General features: G+C 45.0%; 1 protein-coding gene across 2 annotated transcripts in view; it reads left to right on the forward strand.

Annotated features, from left to right (window-relative positions):
- The first annotated feature begins 2,961 nt into the window (after nt 1-2,961).
- The window catches only part of LRRCC1 (leucine rich repeat and coiled-coil centrosomal protein 1), an 81,885-nt gene continuing 66,626 nt past the window's right edge, over nt 2,962-18,220 (forward strand). Inside the window, exons 1-4 of one of the 2 annotated variants that reach the window (XM_076074068.1) lie at nt 2,962-3,329; nt 6,784-6,925; nt 11,219-11,424; nt 14,644-14,709. In XM_076074068.1, coding sequence (XP_075930183.1) covers nt 6,849-6,925; nt 11,219-11,424; nt 14,644-14,709 — 349 coding nt within the window. In that variant the 5' untranslated portion in view covers nt 2,962-3,329; nt 6,784-6,848. The remainder of the gene's footprint in view (nt 3,330-6,783; nt 6,926-11,218; nt 11,425-14,643; nt 14,710-18,220) is intronic. The other variant, XM_032971131.2, reaches the window with a different exon arrangement.

Here is an 18,220-nt window from a genome sequence, read left to right on the forward strand (position 1 = left end):
TCATTCGAGGCTTCGTTTGCGGATTTGTTTTTTGTTATTGATACCTGGCACATCGTCAGTGTCCGGGATCGAACCCACAAGCCCCTGCGTACCAGGCGAGGGAGATGACATCTCTCGCCTCCTTGATGGTCGGATATGCAACGTTGTAGCGCATAGCTGCGTAGAGGTTTATTCAAAAATCGGTGCGTTGCACCGGCAAAAATAAAAACAATGATGAATGACCCGTGCCATTGCAGCAGTAATTTATCGAGATGCGACGGCCAGTGCATGGTGGCCTCTGATGAGTGAGCCGTATATATTTTGGTATTATTATTCAGAGGCTTACAACCCTCCGTGGGAATGGAGATGACGATGGTGGTGGCTGCGGATTGGGCACGCGCGATATAATGACGCAATAAATTTAACAACTACGATAATGTATAATATTGTGTATGTATAATCACATGTACGCAGTGTATGTCCTCTCCAGGCGTGTGCGTGTAAATCATAAAGATGATGATCATTTGCAGCCCTTCGTAAGTACACTGCGGGATTTGACGGCCTTCCCATGCACCATGTCGGTTCTTATTCTGCAACAATCGGTGTAAGTTTGCTCACGGGTGCGTCCGGGATTAGTTTGGATAGGGATGGCCAAAAAATATCGATACACCAGGAACATCGATATTTTGACAAATCGATATTTTCACCTAGCTATGACGGCCTTGCAATGTTTTGACCTCCGATTGGCACAGTTGGCTCCGTATGGTGCGAAATAAGTTCAACGTACGTGCATCAATGTTGATCCCTCCGATAACATTGAAGCATCGTTTTTTTCCCTTTGGATGTTATACGCAGCAAACAAAAAGCCGAATTACATGAAATATTTCAGCTTTCTATTTTTGGTGTGGAACATACAAAGTAACCGCCTTCTACAAGGTCTCTCTCCAACCGTCAGTGGTAGGAGTAAAGTAAGTTTAAAGTTTAAAGTTAATATTCTGTAGGTTAAACCAAAACTTGTTCTTGGTTGAGTGTTGACCCAGCTGTAACAGCCTTGCGCCTTTGTATATTTTTCTATACTATAAATCATTCCATTTGTCGAAATTTCCGACTTAAGATTGCGGTTGAGTGTTGATCCTCTGACAGAAGCCTTGGGCCATTGTGTATTTTATAAAACAGTATGTCATTCTTTTTCAAAAGATAAATCCTCCAAAGTAATGCAAGTTTGTGTTAGGTATTGACCCTGCAACAACAGCCTTCTTGTTCCTTCTTGTACCTTCCGATTATTTTCCAATTTAATGATGAAATATGCATGATTTTCTTGATATAATAAACATTGCATTTGAATATTTCTATTACTCCTTCCTTTAAATAGTAAAACAAAACCGTTGAAAACATCAATGCAATCTGTTAATGTAAACTGATCTGTTAATCTTGGTTCTTTCGGTAAGGTCACGTAGAAGGGAAACAATAAAATAATGTTCGATCAATCTTAAATAATGTTATATTAATGTAAACTGATGTTCTGTTAATGTAAACTGATGTTCTATTTAAAGATATTGAGTGGTCGATGTTTTATTTCTGTCCCATCCCTACCCAGGATTTGTCCAGATGTCATGCGTCACTAATGTTAACCATGCCTGGCAATCCAGACTCGTGAAAACTCACGTGACTAGTAGCTAGCAAGAGGTATTTTCAAAAGATCGTTGTCTGATTGTTCACTGGAGTCTTCGTTTCTCCATGAGTATTTTCCGAACCACTGGTAAACTGGAGTATGTGGCACGTGACTAGTAGCCGCAACCATCTCGCGAGAAGTATGCTCGATGCAGTATTCCGAATTCGTAAATAATTTCTGGGGTCGCCAACCCGGATTAAATCTGCCTGAAGCTAAGCCCCTGCTTATTTCTGCCTTGTCTTTCCAAACCCACCCAGCTGCTTTGCAGAGAAACCCCAACGCAACTGTTATTAGCTGGGGGAAATACAAGCTGTGGGTGGCTGACCTTTGAGCAATCGGTAGGGGTCCAGAGCACAGCCTTCAGGCCACAGCAGGGATCAGTGCCAGATTTCAGGGTTGCTGCAGGGTTTGAGACATGATTTAGAGATCAAATGCAATAACCGCGTGTGGTGGTGCATTCTTGAAATGCAGCGGCTTGGTTTATTTATTTAACCATGGGTATTATGATGTCAAGATGATGTACTGTATTTCAGATGAGTCCTCGCTATTTAGGGGTTGTAAATAGTCAAAACTTCCTCCAGAGTTGCCATACATTTTTTTCATTTCATGGTCAAGATTTGATTGAGTAACGGGGCGACATATTAACTGGTATGCAGGAGGTCGTGGGTTCAATCCCGACATTGACGCCTGAATATTTAGAGTGTGCGTGTCTCTCTCCCCGTAGTCGCGTGGATTTTTCTCCGGGTCTTCCGGTTTTTCCCTCCACATTCAGAACCACGCGTTTAGAGTATTTGGCTGCTATAACATTTCCACGTGATAAGCCACTTCGCTGAGCTAACATTTGTTGCCAGGTCGCTTCTGAAAAAAATACTTTATAGCTCAGTGGGCCTGAACTGGTAAGATAAAAGTTTAGTTTAGATTCGTTTTTAAAAGTGAATGTGACGGCCTCTCGAAGTGGCAGGGTTAACTTAAGTCCGTGGCATACAACATACTGCAGATGAATTGATGGATTCATATCACTACCCTGCGCTATGAACCCGACAACCTGAGTTCGATTCCGGGACACGGCTAACATCAGTACCGCAAACATGTCTAAACTTTTTCAGGGCCACTATCCACCCCGTTCAACAACCCGCAGTTACCAGCGTCTCGTTAAGTCTGGTCAAACAACCTCCAATAAAATAACGGTGGTGGGGAGGCTCTCATCTAGCGGTGGATTGACATGTCCATTGTTACGTGTAACGACATCCACGCTGTCATCAATCATCATCAATTGATTTTAATAGCCATGATCGATACACTGCTGGATGAAGGCTGCCACCGAGCCAACACGTGCCGTGTCACCACGTGGCGAAGGTTGCCGCGGTCCCTTTAAACCTGAACGCGGAAGTGGCGCGCGTCTTGGCGCCACTTTCAAAGTCGAGCGCGGGAACCGGGAGCGCCCAGTTCTGTTACAAAGGCGAACGAAACTGCAACTGAAGGCAGACATCATTAATGTTCGCCAATTGTTGGCGTTCTCACGAAGAATGCCGTTCGCATAGGGCATCGTAGCTAGCTTTGGATTCGTCGGTCAACTTTCAACCAACCGGAGGCCTAGCGCGGCTCCGCGAAGTTTTGTTGAAGCCTCGGTGTTGTTTGGATCGCCTACCCCCGGGGAAGAGTTGCTCGGACCCCCCGGGTAAGTGAAATGCCGCTTTGACGACGAATATAATAAATCGGGATTCACCCTCATTCCTCCCCGTGATTTGTTGCGTTGTCAGGCTTCGAGGGATCGCAAATGTATCCAGGAATAGTCTCGTCACGGCCCTATTCGGTCCGTCGCGAATGTGACAATTCAGAGTCGCACAGCGGCCTCCGTGAGAGACGGAGCGATTAAATCGGCGCGCGCTGTTCAGCTCCTCGGTGGATTGTTACATCGCAGAACTGCGAGGTAATGCCACGGCTTGGAGAGTGTTTCATCCGGCAGCGGATCGTTCTTGGCCGGCGATGATAGCGTCTCGATACGATCGTAATCTCGAGATTGACGTATACATCAACGGTGTGACTTGTACATCATGCGGGCGGTATGATACACTGCACAGTTTAACACGTAGGCTTTCGCGACCAATATGCATATTAAAAAAAAAAACTATTTGGGCGTAAATATTTAAATGAGTCGTTAAACTCGCCAACACACCGGTGTGCTGTACTAGTAACGAATTGGCATGCTCTGTTTACGTGACAAACCTTACTAATTGGCTGTGTCGGGTGGTGTCGGGTTTAACGACACATTTACGCGATCTAACCCCCCCCCCCCCCCAAAAAAACCTATTATGGATACTGCACATCGTTATATTCTAGAGAATAGGCTGTCGGAGGCAGATGGAAGAAGGGGAAGGTCTTTGAGCCTGAACTCGGATGATTGTCCGAGTCAAATCCCATGACCAGGATTTGAACTCGCATCCTTCCAATTTTTGAGCCCGCTCTATTAATAAAGACCGAGCAACCTCATTATATCTGCTGCTGCTGCATTTGTGTGTTTGTTGTTGTTGCTGTTGGTATCAGGTGGTTTTAATGACACACGAGTTGATCTCTTGAGATTTCTGCAAGCTTTATGAGCGGGCACATTGTTGGTGACGGACACTTAATGCTTTCACGATACTTGTAATGTAACATCAATTCGTGTCCCCATTGCGGGTAAGGGCTATTGCTGTGTGACCTCAAACTGAGTGAAGTTCTGACCCCGCGGGGGGTGGGGGAAAGCTTGGGAAGCGTTAGCTGCTGGATGGTTCATATAAGCAGATAGGGCTTGCTACAGGCTGGAGAAAAAAAACCCTTTTTGTCCGTGCTGTGCGAAAACCTCCAGATTTGTTGCGATCAAATGTCTCTTGCCTAGCCCAAGCGGCGTTTTGGCTTTCCAGGTCACTCGCAATGACCAGGCGTGACTCGGGAGAGGTGGAAACCAAGTTCTTTGGTTCTTTCGGTAAAGTCACGTAGGTATAAAGTAAATTAAATCACGACGTTTCGGGCGCAGCACAAGTAATAAACAAGCAATAATCAATTTGCTGAAGTGGGGGGGGGGGGCACTTCAGCAAATTGTTTATTGCTGTGATTGTTTCTACTTGATGACGGGCACTTGTCACGTAGGTAAAACATTTTTTAATTCAAATAAAAACAACTAAGTTAAATCAGAATGGTGATAATTTAGCAAAACGGAGCAATTTACAGTACCGTACTGTATAAACTATATACTGTATGTATTTATTAATTACAATACTGTATTGCACAGTAAAATGTAAAGTAAAAAAGGTAAATTCTTAGCCTACCTATAAGAACTGCAATTTAATAAGATGCGTACATCCGGGCAGCGTCCCAAGGTACAGTCGAAACGTCGTGAGAATTTTATTGTTTTATATTTTTTATTATTTTATTGTTTCCCTTCTTCGTGACTTTACCGAAATAACCAAGAATATGAATCCCTGCAGTCACGAAAGCTTTAAATCAAAATGTAACCCTATATTTTGTTTGTCTCGGCTTATTTCGCTTAGTTGGTACGATCGTATAATTGCTATGCGCCGAATTACATTGCACACCAGTTCTACTTTACAAAAGAGATTTATCTCAATGGGGCTTCCCGCCTGGACGTGAATTAAGTTTGAATAATGTAACATTCAGGGGGTGAGGCGGTGTCGCATTGATATGAACCTGGACCACCTCTTCCGATTCTTGAACCATTAAGTAGCGAGTGATATCTGAATCTGTCCTGTGAGGGACCCCTTCGCCAACCTCCACTGACCAGAGTGGTGAAGCACGGTCAAACACACTCCCACACAACCCGAACAGAGTAGGGAGGCTCTCATTCAGCTGTGGATTAAACATATGGGCTGCACACACATCCACGTGCGTTAAAAAAGAACCCTTGGGGCTGTGAACAGCTTGACATCTTAGCTGACATGCTTTAATTGTGTAACGAATGGGCCACGTTAGTGTAATAGTGACATTAGCGAGCATTACACGGACACGGTATATGTGACATGGTAATGGGAATGTCTCAACTGGCAGATGTTGTGAATCCAATAATGCATTGCGGTAGTTATGAGTCCTATGATCAATGCAAACGTTACAGAAAATGGTTCACCTTTAGGTCGTGTATACATTTTCAGAATGTATTGCTGGAGTCATTACAATCTCCTGCATTATTAATTTGTTCTTTAAAGTACGTGTCTTTCAGGATTGTTGCAGTTTAATGTTTCCTTGAAAATGTATTGTATCCCGATGGGTCTATTTTCCTTTGTAAATTAATTTGATTTAATTTTATTTAATTTGGGTTAGATCGCGTTATTTATAAATGTGTCGTAACCCTCCACCACCCGACACGGCCAATCAGCAAAAAAAGTGTCACGTTGACAAAAGACAAATAATTAACTGCTTTAGCCCACCGGTGTGTTGAGTGAATCCACAACATTTACAGTTTGAGTACGACGTTTCGCTGGTAAATACATCCAGCATCATCGGGCAATTCGCCAGAATGGTAAAGCCCTCGCTTGCTCCCGGTTTTAAATAGAGCAGCAGGGTGACGTCATCATTTAACTCGTATCAGGTGCAGTGATTAGAGGCGGAGGGGGGGGTATTGTAATTATATAATCGATTAGTAATCAGTCAATGGTTATGATTAGTAATGAGTTGTAGATTAGCAATTAGTTGTAATGTGTGTTAGTGATTATATGACACTTTTTTTGCTGATTGGCCGTGTCGGGTGGTGGAAGGTTACGACACATTTATAAATAACGCGATCTAACCCAAAAACCTTTATTATGAATAATATTGGTCGCGAAAGCCTACGTGTTAATCTTCCTACATCATAGTCTTTTTTTTAATTTCCTGATTCTTTGACGCCGTTTGGAAAAGCCAATATGGATCCTTGTATATATTTCCCCCCCCCCCCCCATCATATAGTTAACTTGCACGTTGTGTCTGTCGGTACCAACCTATTTGTATGTCATTGAAAGATCCCAGTTGTTTCGCTATTGTTGTAAGACACGCGTGCGTGCTCTATCAGAGAGCTTTCTGACAATGCTAATGGGGCGATGTCGACTTTTCGCTGTAAACCAACCCGGATGTCATTTTGTATGTCGCTTTGTGTCTACGTGCAGGAACTCCGCTCAAGAAATCTATCGGGATGCTCTCAAATTAAAAAGGTCTTGTCGCCCCATGGGAAATGAGTAAAAAAATAAGTCGCACGATGGATACCGATCCTTCTGAAGAGCTCTGCCTGATTGATAAACGGATAACAAGGTGAGTGGGGGGGGGGATACGGTGACGGCTGTGGCTTCGTTTAAAAAAATACCATCGTCTTATCTTAGAATTCAAAAGTACACAATGTGCACTATCTCAGCTCATTACGTTTCCATTGTGGGACAACATTTAAGGGGCGATAATGCCACGGAAAACGTTATTAAAGTCATAACTTTAATTCAATGGGGTTTTCGCCACGCTACAGTTTTATGCTACTTTGAAAAAAAAAAATGGACGAGTAGCTCAGATTAAAATCTGTCGTACAAAATAATACGTGATAGCGGGAGTAAAATAAAAAGATTATATAAAATGTCATTATGACCTGTGCTGACACTCGCTTTATGAGGTTTTCTGTACATGGTAATATTTTTATGGTCGGCCACGGTGATTTATGGAAGCCTTGTCATACTCAATTATAGATGTCGCCTTATCAGAAAACGCAGTCCTCGGAGATAATAATGATTAATGGAGCCCTAACACAGTGTGTGCTACTGCCCGGGGTGAATATTTCAGTTTTATGAAGTCCCCCAACCACCCACAATCTTTATGCATCAACTTTTTCCACTCCCCTTTTTGAAACTGCACATCCCTGTCCCCCCCAATCCCTCCCTCCAAAAAATATTCTAAACAGTATGCCAATCCCTCCCACCATCGCCTCCGCAGATTTGCAATAGCCCAATTAACTTTAATTATCCTTGATGGTGCATTCATTTAGCAAATCCCCTCGGGCGAAGGCGGCGCACTGCTGGTATCGCGATGCGACGTCGGAATGAGCGTTGGAGACGAGGCCGAGTGAAAGTCACGGATGCAAATGAATGCCATTGAGGGTTTTGTCTTTTGAGAAAATAGCTCATGCGCTGTTTCGTAAACATTCAACGATGGGGTTTTGACGTGCACGCGCTAAATCCACTTTTGAAAGATTTGCATAAACGCCCAGTCCGTTTCTAACTGTAATACTTGAGTGGCTCCGTGTTTAAAAATGCGGGAGTGACTTTTCAAAATGTATACATTGACGATAGCCCGAGATGGATGATTCCGCAGATTTCCACCGGTTCCGCACATTGGATGCTCACTGGAATCTACGGCAGGCACACGGCGAGACATGCAGAGAGGAAAGACTCCCAGAAGACGGGCTATGAATTTCAAACAAGCACAGACAATAAAAACGTAGCAATTTGGTAATGCGACGCCTGTGAATGTCTGCTAATTAACAATATTAACTATTCGGGTTCCTTATTTTATCATTTTCACTATTACATTAATTAGTGTTTGGTATGTGGCAATTATGTAAAATATTCTCTGAATCAAGAACAATGCGGACGTTGCAAACAGGATGTTTTTTACTCTTAAATGCAACTTTTGTAAAGTACAGGAAGAAATAATGAGTGCATTCATTTCCCCATCCTCACTTGATGTGGAAGTTCTTGTACCGAAGTGGGGGATAAAAAGTCACCTTCCCCGCAACAATTAAATAAATTTTCACGATTCCGGATTAAGATTGTATTACAGATTCGATCGCTATTTTTCGTTGTGTATATCACCCCGGTCGTACTATATTATTGTGTTACCTTCCTAGTTCATGACAATTTTAATCAAACATATCATTTAATGTGTTCGCCCCCCGGTAATGATCTGGCCAAATGTATCTCATTAAAGACCCCCCCCCCCCCCCCGTCGTCTGACGCAACCAAACACATTGTTACATGTGCAAGCAAACGCATTGTTACATGTGCAAGCATTCGACGCGCCAATTTCTTTCGTTTCGGCAGAATGGCGAGTTCAAGGACGAATTCTGTCAACCAGAGCTCGTAATTGGATGTGACGTTTCGTTTTAAGCCACGTCAAAACATAACCGGGACAAGATCCCCAGGTCATTGTAAAAATCCAGGAAGTCAAGTTGTATAGTACATTTAAGCACAAACGTAACAGCATATAATTTCCATTAAATTTTGCTAAATCATAAATAATTCATTCTCACGGATAGTGCACGTGAGGGTCAAGTTTATTTGATGAATCAATGCATCATGAGATGCTCAGTTTTGGCACACCCAGTGGAGGAACGGACAACGCTCTTGTCACGCTTAATTGTTATTTTTACCCAATTTTATCCAAATTGCACTATCAACGCAACTTCGTGAAGAAGAAGTTTCCATTTAGATCTCTCGCAGAGCATTGCAACTCATCAGCCCACGGAAGCAGATAATCGCAGAGCTACTCCTGAGATTTCTTCAAGTGACCTCTGGTCGACGAATTTGAGGGCTGCACTTTCCCAACTTCTCTGCCATATGAGAGTAATGTTTGTCGCATGACCGTTAAACCAACATTTTTAATTGTCAGAGCTGGAAATTGGCTAAATTAAGTGTGCAAGCAAATCTTATTTTATTTGTTTTTGTGTGTGTATATATTTGCATCAATTGGTGACTGGGCTGACATCATCAACTCACTTCAATCTAGATTGAAAAACCATTCATTTAAACTGCTTTTTATGTTTAGTTTGTTGTCCTTACCCCCTCCGATTAGCACGGTTGTCTACAATGAGGGGAAAAGGTATTTGATCCCCTGCTGATTTTGTACGTTTGCCCACTGACAAAGAAATTTTAATGGTAGGTTTATTTGAATAGTGAGAGACAGAATAACAACAAAAAAATCCAGAAAAACGCATGTCAATAATGTTATAAATTGATTTGCATTTTCATGAGGGAAATAAGTATTTGACCCCTCTGCAAAACATGACTTAGTACTTGTTGACAAAACCCTTGTTGGCAATCACAGACATCAGACGTTTCTTGTAATTGGCCACCAGGTTTGCACACATCTCAGGAGGGATGTTGTCCCACTCCTCTTTGCAGATCTTCTCCAAGTCATTAAGGTTTCGAGGCTGACGTTTGGCAACTCGAACCTTCAGCTCCCTCTACAGATTTTCTATAGGATTAAGATCTGGAGACTGGCTAGGCCACTCCAGGACCTTAATGTGCTTCCTCTTGAGCCACTCCTTTGTTGCCTTGGCCGTGTGTTTTGGGTCATTGTCATGCTGGAATACCATCCACGACCCATTTTCAATGCCCTGGCTGAGGGAACGAGGTTCTCACCCAAGATTTTATGGTACATGGCCCCGTCCATCGTCCCTTTGATGCGGTGAAGTTGTCCTGTCCCCATAGCAGAAAAACACCCCCAAAGCATAATGTTTCCACCTCCATGTTTGACGGTGGGGATGGTGTTCTTGGGGTCATAGGCAGCATTCCTCCTCCTCCAAACACGGCGAGTTGAATTAATCCCAAAGAACTCCATTTTGGTATCATCTAACCACAACACTTTCACCCAGTTGTCCTCTGAATCATTCAGATGTTCATTTGCAAACTTCAGACGGGCATGTATATGTGCTTTCTTGAGCAGGGGGACCTTGTGGGCGCTGCAGGATTTCAGTCCTTCACGGCGTAGTGTGTTACCAATTGTTTTCTTGGTGACTATGGTCCCAGCTGCCTTGAGGTCATTCACAAGATTCTCCCGTGTAGTTCTGGGCTGATTCCTCACCGTTCTCATGATCATTGTGAGATTGAGAGTTCTTTTGTGTTTCCTCCATTTGCGATTAATAGCACCAACTGTTGTCACCTTCTCACCAAGCTGCTTGGCAATGGTCTTGTAGCCCATTCCAGCCTTGTGTATGTCTACAATCTTGTCCCTGACATCCTTGGAGAGCTCTTTGGTCTTGGCCATGGTGGAGAGTTTGGAATCTGATTGATTAATTGCTTCTGTGGACAGGTGTCTTTTATACAGGTAACAAGCTGATATTAGGACCACTCCCTGTAAGAGTGTGCTCCTAATCTCAGCTCGTTACCTGTATAAAAGACACCTGGGAGCCAGAAATCTTTCTGATTGAGAGGGGGTCAAATACTTCCCTCATTAAAATGCAAATCAATTTATAACATTTTTGACATGCGTTTTTCTGGATTTTTTTGTTATTCTGTCTCTCACTGTTCAAATAAACCTACCATTAAAATTATAGACTGATCATTTCTTTGTCAGTGGGCAAACGTACATAATCAGCAGGGGATCAAATACTTTTTTCCCTCGCTGTACGTACGGCGTGAAAGAAGTTCATCATACATACACCTGAGAAACCCGATTATATGAACAAATGGCTGCCTGGAATTGAACCCATGATCTCGGCAGACCTCCGATTAGCCTATGCACGGCGCGAAAGAAGTTCTACATGCATACATAGAGCGCCGAGACCTCCGAGCCACACCCGACCCGCTCTCAAACAACGCGACCCTCCCTCCTTCCCCTTCGCAGCCTTCGCGACGTGCCGTTGCACTCTCGCCTGCGTGCTGTCAACCTTCACTGCAACCAGATCGCACGGCTGGAGGGCCTGGGGCGGCTCCCTCAGCTTGCGCACCTGGACCTGTCATCGAATCGCCTCGAGAGAATCGAGGGGCTGGCCTCGCTGGCGTGTCTGCGAACCCTCAACCTCTCCTGCAACCACCTAACCTCTGTCCAGGGTACGGTCGCTTTTGCGTCGTTGGTGATCGCGTTTGAAAAAAAAAAAAATGGATGAATAAAAGCAATTATCGGATTGGCAGCCCTTACTGAACAATACAGAAACATTGATTGCTGCACCGTACTTCTATGTTCCTGTGGCTAGCCTTCCTGCCTTTAGCCAAACAGCACTAAGTACGATTGTTATAGCAGCCAAATACTCTAAACACGTGTTTCTAAATATGGAGGGAAAGACCGGAGGACCCGGAAAAAATGTCACGTGACTCCAAGCGCTTTGCACGGTGGTGCTACTGAGTAGGTTTTCGCAGTTGTGCTTGACCGTCATCCCATGCATTTGTGTGTCGTGTGCGAAATGACGGACATCGAGCCGAGTAGCACAGCGCTTGCGGATTGCAAACAAAGTCCGAGAGATAGTATTGTGAGTTGCATTTTATGTGCGCAGCTGCAGTTAAGTTTTCACAGTTTCACTTCTGCTGCTCGTCTCGTCCGAGACATGCGGTTTTCTCACGGGTTACTTTGTTTCTTTCAGACCTCTTGGCGTGTAATTTATCGATGCAGCAGGTTGCATGCGGCTTCAAAGTTGAAGGTGGCGCTCGGCCTTAGAAATATACTTGAGAAATTACAACGCGGGCGCTTTGAGAGCGCGAATCCGTTTTTTTATGCTACGCTAAATTATTCAACGGTTTGGAGCGAAGAGCCAGGATTAATTGGTGCGGCGACACCTGTGCCGTGGCGAAAATTGTGCTTTATGCCCCCCCCCCCCCAATCCTCCATCCTCCATCCATCCCCGCGTTGACGACTAGCAACGAGCGATAACGGTGGACGACCGCGGTGGAGCTGGCAGGCTGCGCTCCGCTCGCGGAAGACGTTAGCGGAGTCGGCGTATCTCGTAAACGCGGGGGTGGGGGGGGGCACGCCAGTAACGTGTCGCCGTCTGGCACCGCTTGCGGATGTTTTGTTGCTATCGACGGCTGTAAATGAAATAGAATTTTTATTTTTTTGGTGAAGGAAGCGCTTTTATAGTTTGCTTCACGAGATTTTGTCATTTTAAAGTTGTGCCCAGGTTAAAATGTTTGTGGCTCTTGATTTATACTTATCCGTTTATTTGTCGTTTACCAATATGCTAAAAGACAGATCCTCTCTGAGCTTTATTGAACCGGGAGGTAAGTGCTGTTGGCGAGCACCTATTAAGGCTAGCATGGCGAACAAATAGGGTAGCTGTGGCCCACAACACCAATGTTTAATTCACACGTGGCATCCAATACCCTTTTAAGGCTGAGATAATGAAGATTGCCCCCAGAATAGTTTCGATACCTGAGTCTACTGATGTTATCTGTGACCGGTAATTGAACCCAAGTCACTGAAATGGTAGCCCCGTGTGTTACCACTACACCAGTTCTCCCCAAGTATTTATACAAAGATCCCCACGTGTAGCCTCAACAGACTATTGGGGCAAGTGCTGTTAGCGAACACCTGTGAAGGGCCGGCACTGTGGCACACGAAAGGGGTGGGTGGCTAGCACCATGCCCCGACCGCCTTTGTCTCCCCGGTGCTGATGTTTAATCGCCTCCGCCAGGTACTTATTTGAGGCTGAGTTGACCTAGGGGAGGTCTAAAACCGGTTCAGATAATAGTCTCCGGTATTGGTGGCCGTGAGCGGGTATCAAACTCGGGTTGCCGGATTCATAGCGCAGCGCGTTAACCACTGCACTGCCGCTGCCCGCTGTACATGTGTAGTGATGTTTATTGGGTCACTACGGCGTTTAGCGCCAGCTACTGATGAAAGAGTGGAACTGTGAGTGTTAGAGCCTCTCTCTGACACCAGAGTATGTTATTTCATGGAAGAGGGCCCTATGGGGCATGGTTCTGGTGGCTGTCAGAGGGCAGTTGAGGACGTGACAGTCTGGTTGAACCCGAGAGGGCACGTGACCACGACAGGGTAAGAATGTGGGCCAAAGGTTTCGAGAGAGACACGTGGTGTATGGCCCAGAACCTTCTAGGAGGATCCAGAATGGGGGGGGCGTGGCCGAGGGCAGAGCCAGGCCACGCTCGGGAGCATAAAGGGGCAGTTCCGAGAGCGTTCTTGGCTGTTTTCTGGACTCAACCCCTCGGCGCTACGTCGCTTCGATCTTCCACCTTCGTTCGGCATCGTGGGTCAGTCAGAATGTTACTGACTGACCCGGTTATGTAGGTACCCCGTTAAAGTAGTGTTGTTACCCTGTTGGGGGTCTCGTTAGCATGTGTACTTTTATGTAGTTAGCCCTGTTGGGGCTGTGTAATAAACGTGTTGCCTCCAAGCCAAGTGTGTGCCTCCGTTCTTCAACAATACACATGTATATACACACCACACCCACGCACTCTCTTAAAAGCATTTTCTATAGATAGGAAAGATATACAACACCTGGCTTCCTGGTTCAGACAATTCAATTTTTCCACTCCAATTGCTTCTTTCTCCACATCAGCCGGTCGGCAGAAGTGTACGAAGCTTATCATCCAGTTTACTGGGCTAGTCGATAAGATTATGTTGACGCAAAGCAAAGAGTGAGTGACCTGCCCACAGATATGTAATATGTATTTGCAATATATTACCGTCGTTTTTACTTAAATAGTACCCCTACATATATGCATGACAGATGCATAAACATTTGAACACTCTGTATACATTAAAATTTGCGGTGTCGTCGTCTTGTACGTAGGGTGGATGTGGCAATTTATCCCCCCCCCCCCCCGTTGAAAATTCTGTTCACGTCGCGCGCACTTCGTTTGGAGATGCGAGACGAGTCTGGCGACGAGGGAGGAGACCTTTAGCGAAAAGGACATTTTTGTATTTTTTTGGTATTCGGCAATGGCATTGGTACAAAAAAAATCCAACCGAACGGTCTCAGCTGCAGTGTTATTTTCAGTTTTATCGGTTAAAACTGAAATCCCCTACCTATACCCCTTGACAGGTTATTTTGGTCATCCAGCAAGTGATGGCATATGGTCGATTCAACACGGGGAGATTAACTCTTAAGCCTACGATTCCTCAAACACACGGGTGAAACGGCACGACAAGGTAGCTTTGCAGCCCCGGCGTTATTGACGCAGTCCGCCTGCGCAAACCCCGCCGAGGAATTGTTGAAAGGGCTTTGCGGTGGCACTGCCCCCGATAAATGTACCACGCCGGGCTTGCCCGCGAGCGTCGAGTCGTTGTCTAAGCAATGTTTGCGTTTATCGTTGCAGGATTGCAGGGCTTGGCGTGCATGCATTGGCTCAATGTCTCCTACAACCGCATCACCGACCTCGTGGGTAAGAGACGGTCCAAACTGCCCCGGCGTGGCTTGTTTTGTTGCGCTTGAACTTGCGGAGCCCATAGGTTACTCACGTCTGTGCCTGGGAAATGTAATATCATCCCTCTGTCTGGTCAAGGACGCTGCCGCATGTTTTCATGAAAAATACAATACCTCTAAACCATTTGCTATGGAACATTTTATTTTATGTTTTCCCCCAATTGGATCGCTGCTGTGCCGTGAGCGTCGTGTGTAACGAGACGGAGCATGCATTCGTGGCTTTATGAGAGAAGTGCAAAACCCATAACTTTTTAGAGAATTGACCGTCGAAGCGGATTTCACAGAGCTATCTTTTAAAATCCCTTCCAAGTTACCTCTGGTCCACAGAGTAGGGAGCATCACCTCCCCCCACCTGCGCTTCCTCTCCGTGTTGCATGACAATCATTCTCATAATTGCACGCTTTGGTGCACGATTTTAGCCAACGCTTCATTTTGTAACCATAATAGCTGAGAGACTGCCAACACCTACACTCGAGAATCCGGATTGATCGCGGGCAGCTCGGACCTGGATTCAAAACTCACGATCTCAGCGGTGCCAGCTCAGTGGTCTGACCTCTAGAACCACCTTGAGTGAAACTTACCACACGGCTTGCCAAATACCCTTTTCTCGATGTTTATAGTTCGTAGGCAAAATTGGCAACATTACACTTTCCAAAAAAGCATTCGTGTATCAATGAAAAAAAAAGTTTTTACTAATCAGCATGATCAGTGTGCCCCCGTGCATTTAACCTGTGCGCCCGTTTGCATGGTCATTTGTGTATTTCCGTGCACACCAATATGGATGATCCCTTAATATACTGGCTTTGTCAACTTGCTAGAAATATCTATTGTGTCCACTGTCGATGAGCTGTAAGCCTCGGTAGCAGTGTGGGGGGCCACCTTTTCCAATTATTGGAACCCCCTTGAGCTTACGGCAGGGAATATATGCGGCGTGCGAGCAACTACAGATTAAGACCCGCAGGATCCTTTTTCTATCGCATGGGTCATTTAGCCTCTCCTCCAAATTGCTTTTTTTTTTTGCAGGTGACACTCAAACTTAACGGGGGATTTTTTTTTCTTTTCCACCTCGCCTCTTTAACCTGTTTCTTTCAGAAGTGTCGGGCGCAAGCAGCAATTTTTGCAATGGGAATTTTTTTTTTTTGTCGCACACACACACACACGCGCGCAATATATTGCCGCGCGGCTGACACCGGCGAGTCAACCGCCGCGTTTCACCACGAGGGATTCCCCACCTCGGTTTTCAGCCGTCCCAACTCGAGCACTCGGATCCCCAGCCTCATAAGAGGTTGTGCTCGGGGTGCGTTGGTCAGAAGCGCTTCACGCGAGGTTTGAATTTTGCGAGTTCAAATCGCGGCCGTGTGGGCAGTTATCTGTGCCCAGACGTCATTCTCCCTTCGCCGCTGGTAAAAATTAGTATCGCCTTGTGGGAAATCCATAGTGCTTATTCTATGGGGAAGCGGAAAGGTTTAAAACGGACATTAAATGGCGCCCTGGTGCTTGTTTGAGCGGGGGAAGCGCTTTGATTTAATAATTGAGGAATTCGATTGTTGTGGAATAATTTATTAAATAAGTTTCAGGTTATATTGATTGGTGGTTTGGCAGTGGCACATTGGTTTGTACAGTATGCTACGCACCAGATAACCTGAGTTTCGATTGTTTGCGTGTGTGTATGTTGAACGTCTGTGGCACCGTGCGTAGCCATCCGTGCTAATCGGAGGTGCGGTGGAAGCACAATAAACTAAACACAAAAAGCAGTTCTTAAAGAAGGGAGTTTTCACTCTAGATTTAAAAAAAAAACATTCACCATCAGTGGTTAGTGATATTTGAACCAGTCAAGGGCTGTTGCTTCACCAACAAACACTGACCAGCATGGTGAAGTATGGTCAAACAATATTCATTCGCGACCTGGCATAGGAAGGCATTAATCCAGCAGTGGATTGACACAGGGTTATAACTTTTAAACGTTTTTTTTTATATTGCTTATCCACCTACCATATAATTCTTTAACAAACCAAATATAAGAGTACACACCATGTTGCCTAGTTTACATTTATAGAAACAATCGCCGTTTGGAGTGAGGAGAGCATTTGCATTGTGCTAAGGTAGCACATGACATTTAATTTTCCACAGTTATTGCATTGAGAGGTGGCAGTTAATGGCAAAAAAAAAATTGCCCTCTGGCTGTACAGCCAATATATTTTTTTTCACCCGTGCTTTGTTTATGTAAAATTTAGTGGCTATAAAATTCACCTTTAACATTCACACGCCAAACGGTAAGGAGTAGATGTCAAAAGGTTGTCTGCTCCTATTTATTTAAATGTCTGGCATTTTAGCGTTTGTGTAAAAGCAACTAATGCCTCCAGCCCCAAGAATTATTTGTAAACCTGAGTTCGATTCCAGGCCAAGGTTAACATCGGCGGCGAGGAATAGCTAAACCTCTCCTGGGCACCCACCACCCCCTTCAACAACCTGCCACTGACCAGCATAGTAAAGTATGGTCAAACTACCCCTGTGACCGACACAGTATGGGAAGGCCTTCATCCAGCAGTGGATTAACAAAAGAGCTGTAGAATACGGTAATTTGTGCAGGTGACAGGAATAACAGCTCAAACCCCAAAGGTTTTCTTGTTTAGCATGGACAGTTAGCATGTTGTGCTATGAAACCTGCCATCTGAGTTTGATTTCTGCCAATGGCCAACATCGGTGGTGGTTGATATCTGAACCGGGCCTGAGCACCCACACACCCTCCCCCCTTCACCAACCAGCAATGACCAGCATCGTGAAGTGTGGCCAAACAACAAACATGATGGACGCGGCGTTGGGAAGCCGTCATCCGGTAGTGGATTGACAAAGGGTTGCTCATGATTATTTAAAATTATGGCTTTGTAAGGATAATTTACTTTCTGATGGCAAGCTGGAATTGCCTCGTTAACATTTTTGCTCACCAGTACATTCTCTTTTGTAATTCTCCCTGCTGGATACCCCCTTCCTATCCATCCTTCACTTCCCCCCACGTTGTGCCATCTCTAAACAATAAACAGACTTAAAATAATGCTGTTTAATCAACCGTAATTTTATTTGAGGCTGGAACGCATTAAATTCTATCACGTAATTCATTCTTCGGGGATTAATGCGGGGTTTTTTCCACACTCCCCCCCCCCCCCCCCTTATTGCTACCCTGGGTTTAACGTTCCGCTAATCCAAATTGTTTAAATAATAATAAATAATCTGATAAATTATCTCCGTGTGTTGCCCGTGTTTGGAACGGTTAACTCATCGGGCACAGAGATGCGCTCCGAGGAGGGAGCTCTCCCCGCCACCGTAACGCCCAATAAATCAATGCCGAGCCCACGCTTGTGAGCCACACTCCCTGCTCCCGGGGAAGTTAAGCCGTGCGGCTGCCCGACTCCTTTGCCGCGGTCGGAGCCCAATTATGCAGACGTGGTTGGAAATCGCAGCGCTGCGAGCCA

The sequence above is a fragment of the Petromyzon marinus genome, chromosome 45, assembly GCF_048934315.1.
Source record: "Petromyzon marinus isolate PM22_M1 ecotype Great Lakes invasive population chromosome 45, UKy_Petmar_22M1.pri1.0, whole genome shotgun sequence".
Taxonomy (NCBI): domain Eukaryota; kingdom Metazoa; phylum Chordata; class Hyperoartia; order Petromyzontiformes; family Petromyzontidae; genus Petromyzon; species Petromyzon marinus.